This window comes from Piliocolobus tephrosceles, chromosome 1 (assembly GCF_002776525.5).
Source record: "Piliocolobus tephrosceles isolate RC106 chromosome 1, ASM277652v3, whole genome shotgun sequence".
Taxonomy (NCBI): domain Eukaryota; kingdom Metazoa; phylum Chordata; class Mammalia; order Primates; family Cercopithecidae; genus Piliocolobus; species Piliocolobus tephrosceles.
In genome coordinates, this window is record NC_045434.1 from 84,105,437 (window position 1) to 84,124,558 (window position 19,122).

At 34.7% G+C, this 19,122-nt stretch overlaps 1 protein-coding gene across 2 annotated transcripts in view; it reads right to left on the reverse strand.

Moving 5' to 3' along the window:
- The window catches only part of CDC42BPA (CDC42 binding protein kinase alpha), a 312,993-nt gene that overhangs the window by 152,190 nt on the left and 141,681 nt on the right, over positions 1 to 19,122 (reverse strand). For both annotated transcript variants that reach the window (XM_023203616.2, XM_023203615.2), the window contains exons 6-8: positions 16,608 to 16,701; positions 3,085 to 3,285; positions 1,204 to 1,452 (exon numbers count right to left, since the gene is read on the reverse strand). In XM_023203616.2, the coding sequence (XP_023059384.2) occupies positions 1,204 to 1,452; positions 3,085 to 3,285; positions 16,608 to 16,701 (544 nt within the window). The remainder of the gene's footprint in view (positions 1 to 1,203; positions 1,453 to 3,084; positions 3,286 to 16,607; positions 16,702 to 19,122) is intronic.

Consider the following 19,122-nt stretch of genomic DNA (forward strand, 5'->3'; position numbering starts at 1 on the left):
AGGAAGGAAGGAAGGAAGGAAGGAAGGAAGGAAGGAAGGAAGGAAGGAAGGAGGAGAAGGAGGAGAAGGAGGAGAAGGAGGAGAAGGAGGAGAAGGAGGAGGAGGAGGAGGAGGAGGAGAAGGAGAAGGAGAAGCAGAAGAGGAAGGAGAAGAGGAAGGAGAAGAGGAAGAAGAAGAAGAAGAAGAAGAGGAGGAGGAGGAAGAAGAGGAGGAAGAGGAGGAGGAGAAGAGGAGGAGGAAGGAGAAAGAGGAGGAGGAGGAGGAGAAGGAGAAGGAGAAGGAGAAGAGGAAGAAGAAGAAGAAGAAGACGACTAAAAAGGCAAAAAGCACAAACATTTTAAGTTCTTATTTTCCTAAATTTTAATCTCATATAACATAAAGGGTTATAGCAGAGGTCGATACACTATGCTGGCCTGTTTTGGCATGGCTCACATGGTTGAATGGTTGAATTCAATGGTTGAATTATTTGGCTAGTGGACTGGCCGAATAATTGGCTTGAGGTCTGCTATTCACCTCAGGCAGGGTTATAGCTCAGGGCTATACCACGTCTGTGGACTATTTTCCCTATTGCTTTCCTACCAAGTTAGCTATTGTTAGCAGCAACACACTGGGCTTGGGTATTTAGTCCTGGAATCTGCCCTCTGTATCAGCAAAGCTGCTGATTTTTCTATCCAGTTCCATGTTACTAGTACTACTGTCCCAGACCAAGTCAGTAGTGGGGATGGAAGTGTGTGGTATATGTGACTTTAACTAAAGTTCAGTAGCTTTTCACAAATAAATGCTTCTCAATTTATTTCTCTTCAATTGTTGTATCAAGCCCTGACACGGTTGTTTTTGATAATTTTGTCCAGTTCTATGGTTCTAGAGAGAAATTTGCCAACCTCTTCACTTTGCAATCATAAAATCTGCTTTTTTAAGTATCTAATTTGTTCTCTTAGGAAGCTTAATGGCATAACTTAGATATCTAAGAGGTAAAGCTTTGAATTCTAATTTTGTTCTTAGTCACAAATAACTATATTCACCTCAGTTAACTTTCTTCTTAATTTGATTTGTGACAGAATAAGCAGTGGAAGCCATGATCACTGACTGATAACTGGTAATTGTAAAACCATCCTAGCAAAATACTTATAAACCAAAAAATTACTATATAACCATATTAGAAAGAAACAGAGGGATAGAACTTCTTCACAGTGTCATACTTACAGAATTTTTTAAACAATCATCATCTACATCAAAATTCGATGTATCTGTTGGGCTACTAACTTCTGGAATATAAGGTGCTTCACAGTTCCGAATATTATCCCAATCAATTCCACTGAAAAATGGATGTTTCTTAAAGTCTTCTATTCCATTTTGACCAAGTCGATGTTCTCTGCTACAAATGAGCCTTCGAATAAGATCCTTAGCATTTTCAGACACATCAGTCACTTGGGCTGGAAACTGAAACCTCTCCTAAACAGAGAAAAACAGAAACAAAATATATATCAGTGTTTAACATACTAAGTAAGTTGGTTGACTTATTTATTTTCTTAAAAACACATTTTCTTTTAAATATGTCTAATAACATGTTGGTGCAAAGTACTAATACTAAAGGAATACAGGGATGAATGACAGAAGATCATTTTCCTAGGACTTTTAATTTCATATATGAGTTATCATGCATGTGCTATAGAAAAAAGAATACATTATACCTTAAATACCTTAAACTGCTATCAGAATGAAGAGAAATTACTTAAAAGTAGTGGAATTTGACTCAATATTTAAATCGACCATAGATGATTGATAATGGTCATATAAGTTACATACTAATGATTAATAATATTTTTAAAGTACATAATACGTATCTGACACTATTTAAAATATGTTACTCATTTAACTCATTTAACCCTCAAAACAACCATTTTAGGTGGGTACTCCTACTATGCTACTATTATAGAAGAAATAAAGACACAGAGAATTCAAATAACTTTCTCAACATTACACATCTAGTAAGTGGCAGAACCAGAATTCAAACTGAAGCTGTAATCTGTGCTGTTAAATATCATCTTATACTACAATATTCTTTTCTAATTCAAATGATGTACATGCTATTTACAACCTTGCTGCTATTTCCAGTCTTTCAACTCTTTGTAACTACTTGAAACATTGTCTTTGCAACCAGGTAGAAAACATAAACCCTATAAAACTGATTTTTATATATGTAAAGCAACTAATCATAATTGCTTCACTGGAACAAATTAAAAAGAACAGATTATCATTCTCTTCTATCGGATATTCATATTCTAGGTTTTTGCAACTGCTCACAATCTTCTAAGACTGCTAATAAAACCTTTCTTCTTATTATTATGAAGTCTATTTCACTTAGTACTAAATATATTAAAGTTTCATTTATTTGTTCTTGTTGTGCTATCTGTGTTGCTTCTAATGTTATCATCATAAATAATATTAGAATAGGTATCCTTATACATATATCTTTGTTCTACTGAAAATGTCATAGGGTAGATTCCTAGACAGAAGTTGCTCAATCAAACCCTCTAATCATTTTTTAAGGCTCTAAGTGCATACTTGTATACTTTCTGAACAGAAAGATTACACCAATTTATATTCCTAACTTAGAATGCCCATCTCACTACATTATTTATGGTACATAGTACTATTTGTCTTTTGATCTTTGCTAATTTGATAAGAAAAAAAGTATCTCATTCTTATTTTAAATTTGTATTGCACTTATTACTACTAAAGTTGAAAATTTTTTTTACACACATTCTAGTCATGATTATACATATACTATATACATATACTATAGTAAGCAACGATCTAAATTCTCTGCTTAGGACCTTTGTTATTCTACTGGAGAGACCACTTAATTTCCTACTTAGCAGCATCTCTAATAAAATACAAGAAAATGAGAACTAGTAACTTCTGAATAATTTATGGTTTTTGACTATTTATGTTTGTCGTGTCCCGTACTAGGATAGAAATGTGATTGTTCACTGTTTTTAGAAAAATATTTTCTCTTTAAAAATGATTTTATTATATGTGTTATTTACCACATTAATTTGAACAAAAGTAAAATATACTAACTTTGTGATTCATGATTTTTCCGTATGTCTCCACCAGAGATTCTGCATAAAATGGTGTTTCTCCATAAAGCATTTCATACATACAGACCCCCAAAGACCACCAGTCACATTCAGGTCCATATCTGCCTTTTCCATCTTCCATGGCTTGAAGGATTTCAGGAGAGATATAATCTGGGGTTCCTACAGCCACTGAGGACTGAACCTGAAGAAATTTACATTTTTATTAATCTACTATATTAGAAATAAAATAATTTTAAATTTAAAATAGTTACTTAAGATACACAAGACATTATTATCTCATAAACACATCTTTGTCATTATCTGAAAAATAATAATCCTTGTATATTATGTTAAATTTTGTATTATCCCCACATTAATAGTTTTCCAGATTTCGTAACACTATAGAACTTTTATTACAGCTGTTACGTAGCTGATGACATTGAGAGGAACAATTTAAACCATCATACCCATTAAAAACAAACTGAATATTTGGTTTAGAACACTCATTATTGATCATTACCTGTCAAACCTATACATGTAAAAAAAAAATGAAGCTGTGAAAATTTTACAATGAGATGGGGGGAAAAAGCTCCTGATATTTAGGCCAACACTATGAAAAGCCTGGAGATTATATTTAAACTCCTTAATAGAAACCTAAGAAAATAAATGTCAATAATGTACAACAAACTACTTACTAATTTAAAAAACTATAAAAGAAGAGGTATATCCTTCAAAAACTAAAGTTCCAATAGAGAGAAAAAGTTGAGTGCTTGTTATAGCAGGTTAGGTTTAACTAGAAAATAGTAATTAAAGCCAGGCATGGTAGCTCACATCTGTAATCCTCGCACTTAGGGAAGTCAGTGTGGGAGAAACACTTCAGCCCAGGAGTTTGAGATAAGCCTGGGCAACATAGCAAGACCCTGTCTCTACAAAAAAAAGTGGAAGAAAAAATAAAACAGGTAACTAGAAAAATCCTGGGTATATTTGTTGTAAGGTACTTTGAAGTAAAAGAATATTGACCCTTTACATGTTTTAGAAGAACTTATCCAAAACATGAACATTCCTAAAGCAGAATATCAGTTAATATTTTGGATTTTCTAGACTACATTTCCAATTCTGAATAATTAGGAGAGACTTACATTTTAGTAATGAGATTAAATAACTTAAAAACCCTTCCATTTACAAACTCTTAAAAATGCTATATAAACATCCTGTCTAACATGGTGAAACCCCATCTCTACTAAAATTACAAAAAAATTAGCCAGGTGTGGTGGTGGGTGCCTGCAGTCCCAGCTACTCAGGAGGCTGAGGCAGGAGAATGGCGTGAACCTGGGAGGCGGAGCTTGCAGTAAGCAAGACTGCGCCACTGAACTCCAGCCTGGGCAACAGAGCAAGACTCTGTCTCAAAAGGAAAAAAAAAAAAGCTAGATAAAATATAACAATTATTTGTATAAACATATAAAAGAACTTTTTTACAAAGAGAAATTCTTAGAGGTCAGTAATCAAGAAACACTTAAAAATCAGAAGAATAAGCATTAGAGCTGAGTGGGGTTGGGAAATTGTTGGTTTTCATTTCCTAGGTTCTCGAATTTTAACATACACAAAAACGAATACCTTACACTTACATAAGGTAAGAACAAAACAAAAACAAAGGAAGAGAAGAAAAGACCTTACGCTTAGCTTACATGAAGTGAGGAGTTTGAAGACAAAGGCTTCCCTATATACACACCCTAAAATGTATACTGTTTAAGAAAAACGGTACATTATAAAAATCTGCCACAAAGCAGAGAAGGACAAGACATTTTATCTATCTTGACTCGTGTGTGATGAATGAAAAATATTGTTCCTGTAGAAATTCATAACATTACATCATATGGTCTCAACATTTGGGATGCAAATGCACACCGCTTCTGTGGTACAAAAGTTCCCAAGCCAAGAAATGGGAGAAAATGTTTGCAATCTACTCATCTGACAAAGGGCTAATATCCAGAACCTACAAAGAACTCAAACAAATTTACAAGAAACAAACAAACATCTTCATCAAAAAGTGGAATAAGGATATGAACAGACACTTCGTAAAAGAAGACATTCATACAGCCAACAGACACATGAAAAAATGCTCATCATCACTCGCCATCAGAGAAATGCAAATCAAAACCACAATGAGATACCATCTCACACCAGTTAGAATGGCAATCATTAAAAAGTCAGGAAACAACAGATGCTGGAGAGGATGTGGAGAAACAGGAACACTTTTACACTGTTGGTGGGACTGTAAACTAGTTCAACCATTGTGGAAAACAGTGTGGCGATTCCTCAAGGATCTAGAAGTAGAAATAACATTTGACCCAGCCATCCCATTACTGGGTATATACCCAAAGGATTACAAATCATGCTGCTATAAAGACACATGCACACGTATGTTTACTGCAGCACTATTCACAATAGCAAAGACTTGGAATCAACCCAAATGTCCATCAGTGACAGACTGGATTAAGAAAATGTGGCACATATATACCATGGAATACTATGCAGCCATAAAAAAGCGTGAATTCGTGTCCTTTGTAGGGACATGGATGCAGCTGGAAACCATCATTCTCTGAAACTATCACAGGAACAGAAAACCAAACACTGCATATTCTCACTCATAGGTGGGAACTAAACAATGAGATGACTTGGACACAGGAAGGGGAACATCACATACTGGGGCCTATTGTGGGGAGGGGGGAGAGGGAAGGGATAGCATTAAGAGATATACCTAATGTAAATGACGAGTTAATGGGTGCAGCACACCAACATGGCACATGTATACATACGTAACAAACCTGCATGTTGTGCACATGTACCCTAGAGCTTAAAGTATAATAAAAAAGGAAAGAAAGAAATAAAAAGAAAAAGAAATTGGCATTAACACTGACCCAAGGTTAGTTGCCTCTAGGAAGCAAAACAAATTAAAATCTACTGTGGAGGACACATGCTCAAATTTAGCAGATATAATTCTTAAACACAAAATGTCGCTGAATATGAGCTCACAATCCAATAATATAAACCAAATGAGGAAACTGTCTATTATGAGTAACTCATAAATCCTAACAAACAGAACAATTGGATCCCTAACAACAATCAGATCCACTCTATGAAATAAGTATATTTAAAATTATTAAAGACCTAAAAAAATCAACAACACGAAAGTTTTTAAAAATCAAACAGAACTCCCAGAAATGAAAATAGTCATTGAAAAAAATAAATGCAATAAATAGGTAAACAGTGGATTAGATACAGTTGACAAGAATAATAAACCTGAAGAAGAGCTGAAGAAATTAACTAGCATCTAATATGAAGACTTAAAAAATGGAAAATTTGGAATAAAGGCTAACACGTACGGACCCTAGAATGGACAAATTCAACACAGCATAAGAGAATGAGATAAAAGAGAGAATAGTGGAAAGCAATATCCAAAGAGACAAAGCTTAAATTTTTTCAAGAATGATATAAGACTTGAATTCTTGGATGCAGGAAGGGCATAAAGTACTTAGAAGAGGTCGAGTACAGTGGCTCACACCTGTAATCCCATCACTTTGGGAAGCTGAGGCAGGTGGATTGCTTGAGCTCAGAAGTTGGAGACCAGCCTGGGCAACATCGTGAAACCACAACTCTACAAAAAATACAAAAATTAGCTGGACATGGTGGCACATGTCTGTAGTCCCAGCTACTTGGGAGGCTGGGGTGGGAGGATTGCTTGAGCCCGGGAAGTCAAGGTTGCAGTGAGCAGAGATGGCACCACCACACTTCAGCCTGGGCAACAAGAGTGAAACCCTGTCTCAAAACAAAACAAAACAAAACAAAAAGCACTTAGAAGATAAATAAAAGCAGATTCATGTCTATACATATTGGAATTAAACTACAGAATACCAAAGCCAAAGAGATTTTAAAAACATTAAAGAATAGAGATTATCTACTAAGGAACAACAATTAGACCAACAGCTGAATTATTATTAACTAAAAATTGCAGTCAGAAGAAAATGAAGTTGTACCTTCAAAGTGATAAGACAAAATGATTGTCAATATAATATTACCTACCTACCTAAATTATGATACAGAAATGATACATTTTCTCACAAGACTAAGTGAACTATCACTAATATTTCCTTTCAGCTAAACAAGTACTAAAGGGTATACTTCGGAAAACAAGAAATTTAACCAAGATGGAAGAATGTGATACTAGAAGCAATTATGAACAAAGATATTAGAGTAAACCTTTTACTAACACATCTAAATGGTGGTTAATTGGATAACACAATGAAGGAGGAGGAGGACAAGGACTAGAAAAAGAGGCAGGAGTAACTACCTTAGGGCTGAAAAATAAATTTACCCCATAAATGTATACAACTATAATTTGTCAGTTTACAAATAGAAAAATAAAAATTTTTAAAAAACACCCACTTTACCCCCCTAAAAAAAATAAGTTGGAAATAAAACACTGGAAAAACAAAAATATATTACTGAGGATGTAAACAGGATTCAAGTATTCTAAATTTCTTAGGTTTTTAAAATTTTTTAATTATTATTTTTAACGGTGGTAAAAATACACATAAAATTTACTATCTTAATGATTTTTAGAAGTGTGCAGTTTCAGTGGCATAAGTACCTTCACACTGTTGTGCCACTAGTCCCCACCATCCATCTCTAAAATTTTTTCATCTTGGAAAATTTTAACTCTGTACCCATCAGTAATTCCCCCATTCCCCCTTCCCCTAGACCCTGGCAGCTACCACTGTACTTTGTTTCTTTGAACTTGATTACTATAGTTACCTCACATAAGTGGAATCATAAAATATTTGTACTTTTGTAACTGGCTTATTTCATTAGCATAATGTCCTAAGGTTTCATCCATGTTGTCGCACATGTCAGAATTTCCTTCCTTTTTAAAATTGATTGATATTCCATTGTATGTATACAGCACATTTTGTTTATCCATTCATCTGTCAATGTACACAGGTTGCTTCCACCCTTTGGCTATTGTGAACAATGCTGCTCTGAAAATGAGTGCACAAATGTATGTTCAACTCCCTGCTTTCACTTCTTTTGGGTATACACCCAGAGGAGGAACTCTGGATCACATGGTAATTCTATTTTCAATTTTTTGAAGAGCTACCCATACCGTTTTCCATATTTTACATTCCCACCAACAGTGTGCCCAAGGATTCTAATTTATTCACACCCTTGACAACACTTGTTATTTTCTGTTTTTTTGATAGTAGCAATCCTGCTGAGTGTGAGATGGTGTATCCCTGTGATTCTGATTTGTGTTTCTCTAATTATTAGTGTTCTCTAATTATATGTGCTAATTGTCCATTTAAGTACCTTCTTTGGAGAAATGTCTATTTCAGTTCCTTGTCCCAGCACTTTGGGAGGCTGAGGTGGGAGAATCAGTTAAGGTCAGGAGTTTGAGACCAACCTGGCCAACAGGGCAAAACCCAGTCTTATTATTTTACAAAAAAATAAATAAATAAATTAGCTGGGTATGGTAGTGCACGTCTGTAATCCCAGCTACTCGGGTGGCTGAGGCAGGAGAAGTGGACTGAGATCATGCCACTGACACCAGCCTAGGCGACAGAGCAAGACTCTATCTCAAAAATAAAATAAAATAAAATAAAATAAAAAAAATAAATAAAATAAAATAAAATTTCTTGTCCATTTTTTAACAGGATCCTTTGTTCTTTGTTGCTGACTTGTAGGAGTTCTTTACATATTTTAGAGACTAACCTGTTATTAGACATATGATTTGCAAATATTTTCTCTCATTCCATATGTTGCCTTTTCACTCTGTGCCCTTCGATGCATAGAAGTGTTAATAGAGATATTGCTCCATTTATCTAGTTTTTTTCTTTCGTTGCCTATAATGCTGTGTCATCCCCAAGAAATCACTGCCAAATCCAATGTCATAAAGTTATCACTTCTGTTTTTTTCTAAGAGTTTCATAGTTTTAGTTTTTGCATTTAGGTCTTTGACCCATTTTGAGTTAATTTTTGTTGTGAGTGTTACGTTGAGTTAATTACAGTGTAAAGTAATCTAAGTTTCTTGTTTTGACTGGCAATGTGGCAGAAAAACTGATTAACTCTATAGACAGTAGGTAAACTATAAATGTTTAAAAATGAGATAATGAACACTAAAATACTTAGAATATGTAACTTCCAAACAAATACAGAGAAATTTAAAAGCTAAACTTGACCAAGTCAACAGAAGGCAAGAAAGAACAAACTCAAGCCTACATGCAAAGAAATAAGCAAAACCAATAATAAACAGCATATAAGATACTAGAAATAAGTGTAATAATAATCACAAAATTTATAAATGGATTAAATTCACCTATTAAACAAAACTGTTACACTGCACAACACACAAAACCAAAATGAACAAATGCGAAAAACATCAGCAATCATCTGTTTAAAAATGATGCACTTAAAATATCAGGACACAGGAAAGTTGAAAGTAAACGGATGGAAAGGGATATATCAGGCATATGATAAAAGAATCTTAGGATAGCTACAGTAATATTAGTTAAATATATTCTAATGTCAAAATCATTGTAAGATTTTTTTTTTTTAATTCATTAATATAAAAGAAAATACCCTGGAAGAAATGTGAATTCTGAATAATATATACCTAACAGGCACAGCTACAAAAGAGCTGTGCAAAACATTGATGACTACAAAGAAAAGTTAATAAATTTACCATCATAAGGATTTTTAAACAATGAATAACAGATCAGAGAAATAAAATCGTTAAGAACACAAAAAAGCTGAATGACAAAATTAACAATTTAAATCTTATGTGCATATATATCTGTACCCAAAAGTTAGAAAAAAACTATTCTTTTCAAATAAACAGAGAACATATAAAAACTGGCCTGTTACAAAATCACAAAACAAATTTCAAAAAATGTCAACAAAAAAAAACTAATACCAAATAGACCCAATCTACAGTAAACTGAAACCAGGAAGAACTAACCAAACACATAAATCTAATACTATGGATATTAAAAGGCATATCACTAAATAGTGGTCCACAGAAGAATTCTAACTTAAGTTGGAAAATATTTAGAATTGAACAGTAGAATGCTCTGTATCAAAACTTATGAAGGAAAAGAGAAGCAGAAATAAACAATACTAGGAAAAGGGGGGCAAAACTACACTGTAACAGAGACGTTAAAACTAGGAAGAAGGCGGTCTGAATTACTTTATGGCAGTAAAATTGAAAACTCAGAGAAAATGGACAATTTTCATCGAAAAGACTATAACATACTAAAACTCAGGAAGAAACAGAAAATCCAACAGACCTATAATCACTAAAAATTTGAATCAATAGTACAAAATCTATCTGCAAAACCAAATAAAATTGAAGAAAACAAAACTTCACCCAGGCTAAGGTGATTTAAAAGTAAATTCTACCAATGATATAAGTTAACAGATAACTGTATTATAAACTGTTCTAGAGCCAAAATGGGTAAGGGGAAAATATGGGTCCTCTGTTTATCTTATAAGGCTAAAATGACTTAAATCTAAAAATCAGACAAGAACAATTTAAGAAAAAAAATTATACTCCAGTCTGAGATATGACTAATGTCATGTAAGAATGCCAGGTAACAATACTATACAAAATAGTAGCAGAGTCAACTAGCAATCTGTTAAAATACTGCAATGTAACATCTTGATAAAGTTACATTTACTCAAAGGATGAATGATTTAACAATGGAAAAGCTGTCATTTATCAGATTAACAGATTAAAGGAAAAACACTAACCTTATCTTGATGGATGCAGAAAAGTAATTTAATTTCAACCAGAATCATAATAGAAAAACTCTGGTAATCAGAAATGAGAAGAAATTTCTTAATTTGATAAGGGATATATACCAAAAGCTAACTTTAAACATTAAACTAATTTGAAGCTACAGAAACAACATCACTGCACCTATTTAACATTGTACTGAAGGTCATTAGACTCCATGGTAGGAGAAAAAAAAAAGTACATATAAAGATTGTTGAGAAACAAACCCAAAGTTTGTCATAATTTATGGATTACATGATTTATTGTATGAAAAATCTGGAAGAATCTATAAACTATTTTAAACTGATAAAATTTAGTAAGATTGCTATATTCAAGATGAATATACAACATCAATTCTAATCCTAAAGAAGAGTAACAAGCTATTAAACTGCAAATTTAAACAAGTATCATTTATAATACAGGTAACATTAAAAAATCCACAAGTCACTTAGGAGCAAATCTAACTCATCTGGGTAATGGATTAATAGTGAACATTATGAAACTGTATTAACAGACATAAAAGAAAATCTGAAGCAATAAAAAGAAACACAACATTCATAGATAAGAAGATTCCATGTTGTAGACATAAATGTCCCCAAAATTAAGCTCTAATTTCAATGACAGGTCTTAAATACATAAGCCAGTGTTTATGAAGGATTGTTCACATGTGTGTACATGTATGGATATAAAACAATATGATAATCCTAACAATCACAGAGAAAAATAAAGGGCCAAGAATAGCCAAGATAATTTTAGAGCAAGAAAAAGAATTATAGCAAACACTTCACCACCAGAAATTGACTTCTTAAGGTAAAGTGATTCAGCTGGTACGGTTTTGACCGAGATATAAGAGAAAAAGCAAGTTGAAACTTAATTTAAAAGTCACAAATTTGGGAAAGCCTCATAGATTTGAGGCAGTTGTCCAGATAATAAATAATGACCCACACAAAGTCAACAATCATAACATTTCAGGACACTGGGAATAAATAAAACATTCTAAAAGCTTCCAGAGATAGAGAGAAAGGCTGTAATAAAAGGACTGAGACTCAGAATGGCATCAGATGTCTTAACAGCAACACTGTAAGTTAAAAGACAATATAATGCCTTCTAAATTCTAAGAGAAAAATAGTTTCAAATCTAGAATACTATGTCCAGACAAATTATCAATAAAATATGAAGGCATTTTTCAGACATGGAAGCTTATGAAATATTTACTTCCAATGGAACCTTCCTCAGGCAGCTATCACCAAATGGGATCCAGGAAACACAGTCCGATACTAGCGAACAACGAAAATTCCATGAAGACGATGAAAGGTAGTCCTAGGATAGTACCTCTGCGGTAGGTCTCTAGAACAAACAGTCCAGATTAGGAGAATGCAAGACTCCAGTATGAATATCTCCATGGGAAAAAAAGGAGCTGCTAAATTCCTTTTACTAAGTAATTCAACGTGGTGGAGAGTTTGAGGATAAATTGGTGAAAATTACACGGAAAATTAAGCAGAGCAAAGTGGTCACTTACACCAGGAAAAATAAAAAGGTTTTGAAGAAAAGAAATGCAATTGAAACAAATTGTATGACACAGCAATGAGTATTTGTATCATCATAATAAAATACTGAACAGGATTTAATGAGGGATTGTGTGATAATTACACTGGGAGGATAGAGAGGAAGTGTACTGGTTGGGCAAGAGCAGAGCAAGAGACCTGAATCCTCATCTACCATGGTAGGAAATTAAGAGATAGTATCTAAAAATAAATAATTCAGAGACAGTAGCACAAATATGGTTATGGGAAATATGTAAGTAAACGAAATGCTCAAAGCACCACTGTACTTGCCTGGGTGACAGAGCAAGACCCTGCCTCAAAAAATAAGACAATAAAATCTAAAAATTAGTTTAAAAATCTAAAATAAAACAAGGTTTCTTCATTATAGTGTTTTTTAAATTTTTACTTATTTTCATTTTTCATTTATTTATTTTGGAGTCAAGATCTTGCTGTCACCCAGACTGAAGTGCAATGGCACCATCACGGTCACTGCAGCCTTGATCAGGTCCTAAGCTCAAGCGATCCTCCCATCTCATCCTCCTGAGTAACTGGACTATAGGTGCATGCCACCACACCTAACTATTTTTTTGTAGAGATGAAGTCTTGCCATGTTGCTCAGGCTGGTCTCAAACTCCTGGGCTTAAGCAATCCTCCCGCCTTGGCCTCCCAAAGTGCTGGTATTATAGGTGCAGGCCTATGGTTTTGAAAATGGAAGTCCAATGTGATATTACGTCCAAGAAAACCATTTTGAGTTCATCAATAAGTGTGCTAGAAACAAAACATAAAATATCCTATCGTCCAGCAAAATCAGAACGACTGGGAAGACACACCAGACTTTCACGAACAAATATAATTGGAGGAAACTCATAGAGACAGAAATATTACTCATGCATTCTGGAATTTGCATTTCAAATGCATTCAAAAGGAATTTAGAATGGCAAACATCAGACTACAGGGACTCTATCTCCAGCTTTGAGTCCACTGGACTTGTAACATGCAGGACTAGCTCTCTCCGTGGAGTTATTTTTCCCTGCAGCTCTATCCTCTCTGGAATGGTGGCCCCAACTTCCAGATGCCAAAGCCTCCCTGATTTTAATCTCTGTTTTCTCAACTCAGCAACACTACCATGCTATTTCCCTCTTCCAATGTCATACCTGGCACTACCCACTTCTCACTTTATACTCCCTATATACAATTATCCTAGAGCAGTATAATTCCATATACACATCTTCCATTGTTTATGTGACTACTGTCATATCCTTTACTTCTACATATCATAAACCCCAAATTACAAATAATTATACATTACATTATTTTTGCTTTTAACAGTCAGGTACCTTTTATGTAAATTAAATAAGAAAGACAGTATAGACATTTTCTTTACCCACTTATTTATTGCATATGATATTTTTTATGCTATAAATCCAAATGTCCAAACAGTATCATTTCCTTTGACATGGAGGACATTCTTTAGCATCCAGGCCTGCTAGAGATTTTCTCATCTTCCATTTATCTGAAAATGTCTTTAATTCACCCTCATTTTTGAGGGATATTTTTCTTAATACAGAAACCTGTTTACACATTTTTTTCCTTCAGCACTTTAAAGATATCACTCCATGATTTCTCATGAGAGGTCAGCAGTCCTTACCATTTCTCCTCTGTATGTAATATGCCTTTCCTTCTGGCTGCTTTTAAATGTCTTTATCTTTAGTTTTCAGCACTTTAACCCCATCTGACATGGCCGGCTAATTCTGTATATAACAGGCTTTCACTGTGTTGGACAGGTGGTCTCAAACTCCTGACCTCAGGTGATCCACCCACCTTGGCCTCCCAAAGTGCTGGGATTACAGGCGTGAGCCACTGCGCCTCACCTATGATCACTTCTTTAAGTCTCTGTCTGCTAAGTCCAACATGTGTGCCAGCCAGGTCTCTACTGACTGCTTTTATCTGACTCTGCATCACTATTCACATCTCCATTTTTGTTTGGTTCAGTGATTTTTTTTTTTTTATCCTGATCATTGTCAATAAGATGTTATAGAGTATTGAGTTTGTTACCTTCTTATGAAGAAAAACAATTATTATGTAAGCACATAAAAAAATTACTGACTGATCTCCTTGACCATGAGTTGGCTTACAGATATACTCTGTGATTGTAGGTTCATACAAAAATCTAAGATTTGTCGTAAGACCCTCTACTTGGAAGGAAGACTTCCAAACTCTGCTGATCTTATCAGGGCTTGGACTTAGGTTGTTAAGTCAGGGTTAGAGTAGGTCTTAGGTGATACAAAGGTTGTTAGCTGGCTCTCTAGGGCTGAAAATTCAATTTCCCCTAGCACTGTTTCTCACCTGGGAGATCTGCTTGATGATTAGTATTCTGGTCTGTTTTCAAATGCTATCATCTGCTATTGTCAAGCCTCATATGGTCTTGTAGTACAATGCACAGCCCAACCTTCATGAAGTACTTTATGCCCTCTCTCTGCACAATTCCTTCCTCTCCAATGCCAAGCCCTGAATATTCCAGGTGTTGCAGGTAGTCCAGCTCTGCTTTCACTCTAGCTTTCTGCATCAGAGTCAGGAACTGTCCCAGTCTTTGCACAATTGTGAGGAATACCTCATGAGTTCATTTATGTCAGGGATAATAGCATATGCTGCCTGTTGTTCACTGCTGGACCCAGTTTTATAGTTCCTTATAGTGGGGGTGATAATTTGGTACCAATTTAATCCTTCCATCATGGCCAGAGGCAGAAGTCACATAACTCTTTTTAACAAACTTCACTGTAGGACCAATTTTCCAAAGTCGGTCGGGCACGGTGGCTCATGCCTGTAATCCCAGCACTTTGGGAGGCCGAGGTGGGTGGATCACCTGAGGTCAGGAGTCTGAGACCAGCCTGGCCAACATGGTGAAACCCCATCTCTACTAAAAATACAAAAATTAGCCAGGCATGGTGCGCTTGCCTGTAATCCCAGCTACTTGGGAGGTTGAGGCAGAAGAATCACTTGACCTCAGGAGGCAGAGGTTGCAGTGAGCCAAGATCACGACACTGCACTCCAGCCTAGGCAACAGAGTGAGACTTCGTCTAAAAAAACAAAAAGAATAAAATTTTTCCGAAGTTAAAATTACTGGTCTAATGTGACATTTTCATGGCTTTTGGAATGTATTATACTAAACTGTTCTCCAAAAAGTATCTGTCAATTAAACCGGTATTTTTTGGATCTCTCCTATACGGCCAGGAAAAAAAAATGAAGTTAAAAAAAATAACAGAATAAAGCTGTGGCATATAAACTTTTTTTTTTTCTTTAAAATAGAGACAGAGTCTCACTATGTTGCTTAAGCTGGTCTCGAACTCCTGGGCTCAAGTGATCCTCTTGCCTTAGCCTCCCAAGGGATTACAAGCATGAGCCACCATGCCCAGCTTTTTTTTTGGGGGGGGGGGGGGGGGTGGGGGGGGGGGGGGGGGGGGGGACAGGACTTCACTGTTGCCCAGGCTGGAGTCCATTGGTGCAATCTTGGCTCACTGCAACCTCTGCCTCCCGCACTCCGGAGATCCTCCCACCTCAGACTCCTGAGTAGCTGGGACTACAGGCGCTCACCACATGCCCAGCTATTAAGTAAACAAACAACAACAACAACAAAACCGAGGGGTTTAAGCTTAGCAAAAGTTAAGCAAATGGGAACATGAAACTAAATCAACTTGTAAACTCTCTGAAAAAAGGATTCATTTGTTGAACACTGTCCCTGAGAATAACAAGGCAATTAGGAAAGAAAGAACAAAAAAAATAAAAGTGAGGACAAAGTTCCATTTTCTTTTTCTATGTCAGACTTAGTTCTTTTACCCCCTGGTGAACTTCGAAATATCTGAAATACAACAGAAGTCACCAGCTAAAGAAGAAGCAAACAAGGGTCTCATAAAGGGTATGTTTTATCAGTCTTAAGATTTTTGATACAAGCAGCTGAAATGACTTGTGACTTTTTAGACAAACTCCATTATAAGTATGCCCAAATTCCTTTGTGGAAGGAGGTGGAGCATACATACACAAATGGATGGATGGACGGGTAGACAGTATAAATAGATGGTTTCTAAAACAGATATAAAAGACAAATAGCAAGGGAAATGTCTGTGAATAAAATAATTTAGTATTTATCTTTATTTACCGTTCCATCTTCCATCAGCTTCAGACAAGAACCAAAATCTGCTAACCGAATATGTCCATTCATATCCATCAGTATATTGTCAGGTTTAATGTCTCTGAAAAAATAAATACATTCAATTTTTAGTGGAAAAATAAACAATTCGTTGCTTGGTAAGATATTCTTTTTGTCGAAAAAAATCTCAACTTATTTTAAAAGTAATATTCTAAGAACATCTATTTAATTACTTTATTAAGTAAAATCCTGGTTCTGATTCATATTAAATCTTTCTCAAACACATGTAATTTCAGTATTCTTCTAGAGATAAAAAGTAGTGTGGTAATTTTCATTCTGGTTAAATTAATCTTACTATCTTTCCTTTTGATTTACACAGATACTAATGTCACTATGGTAGTGACATTACTTTCTGCATACAGAAGAGTCATCATTACCTGATAACCATAAAAAATACTATCCTCTACACCATGAAACTGGACAGGGAAAAATATACTTTCTGGACCCTAAGATAACTGCAGATAGATAAAGTCTCAATTACTGCAGGTCATGACAACACAAAGAAATTACTTCATAAAGTTGATTTCACAGAAGAACTAAAACAACTGCCTAATAGATTGTCTATATTATTTAAAGTTTTCACTGTCTTTGGATATTAAGTCAATGGTGTGTAAGATATTCAAATCTAAACTATATCATATACCAGCTTTTGTATTTGTTTTTGCATGTGAATGCAAACCTTTAAAAAATTATCATATATAAAATGGTTCCGTAAAGAAGATTCTCAGGGACTTAACAATATTAAGTTTCTAATCACACTAAAGGTTGTAATTGTGAATAACTAAGAGATTATACCCACCCAACTCACTCTACTTTTAGAGGAAGAAAAAGAATCTTTGGAGAACCTATACGTATTTTTAAAAAATTATACCGCCACGTAAATTAGAGGAATATGGGAGGGCTACTTCAATTTAACCTGAATAATGCCATTTAAGATCTCTATGCCTCAGTTTTACCACCCATAATATGGGTAAAATATTATAACAGTATTACTTTGATTACTGAAGCAATTTCTCTGAGTGTGTTGTATACACAAGTTAGTAAATTATGGCCCACGGCCAGATCTAGCTTGCTGCCTGTTTTTGTAAATAAAGTTTTATTGAAACACAGCTGTGCCCATTCATTTAGGTATTGCCTATATCTGCTTTCACACTACAATGGCAAAGTGAGTAGTTGTGACACAGACCACACGGTCTACAAAGCCTAATATATTTACTCTGGCTGTTTATAGAAAAAGTTTTCAAACACCTATTGTAGATGACAGATGGTTGCTAAACAGGCAGATTGAAAACAACAATCTGTATAGGGAATTAGCTTTATAATCCTCAACATTTGACTTTATCCTAACCTGTCAAAAAAGATCTTCTGCTGTAGGGGAAACATCAAAGGAGTACAGTTTAGTTCTGGAAGGAAGCTTAGCAATTAATAAGACCATTTTTATATGAGGAAAAAATATTTTATTATTTATCTTAAAAATTAAGCTATACAGTCACTACAAATTACTTCTACTGGTATAGTATTTCTTAGATTGTAAAGGAGATTAAAGGAACTGCAAAGACGGATTTATATGCATCAATAATATCTTTGCTTATTTTATAGGCAGTAAGTATAAAATATATACATATACATAAAGCATATTAATGTTAATATACTCTATTCATAATACTATATAAATAAAATAGAAAATACTAAAAGTTAACAAGATACCACAGATAGTACTGAAAAACATAAGTATTCTATTACCATTCCTGATCTCATCCTCTCCCTCCACTACCCAGACACAGCCACTATCCTAAATTTGGTGTTTACTGTATCTATGCATATTTTATACTATTAAGCTTATATACATCACAAAACTATGTACGCTTTAAATGTCTTTAAACTTCATAAATGACACCAAACTGTGTATTGCCTTTTGCAGCTGGGTTTTATTCAAATATTATGCTTCATCAGCCAGGTGTGATAGTTCATGCCTATAATCCCAGCACTTTGGGAGGCCAAAGGAGGCTGAGGAGGGAGGAGTACTTGAGACCAGGAGTTTAAGAACAGCCTGTGCAACACAGTGAGACCCCTTCTCTACAAAAAATAAAAATGAAAAATTAGCCAGGCAGGATGGCACATGCTTGAGGTCCCAGCTATCTGGGAGGCTGAAGTGGGAAGATCACCTGAGCCTGGGAGGTCAAGGCTGCAGTGAACCATGATTGTGTCACTACACTCCAGCCTGGGTGATGGAATGAGAAACTGTCTCCAAAAGAAAAAGAAAAAAAAAAAAAAAATATATATATATATATATAGATATAGATATAGATATAAAACTTATCTATTTCGGTACATAGTTTTGATTCATTAATTTTAATTTTAATTATATACATGTCAAAATTTATCAATTCTCCTGATAATGGAATTTTGATTGCTTCCCAATTTTGTTAAAACACAGAATGCTGAGATGAATATTTTAATAATT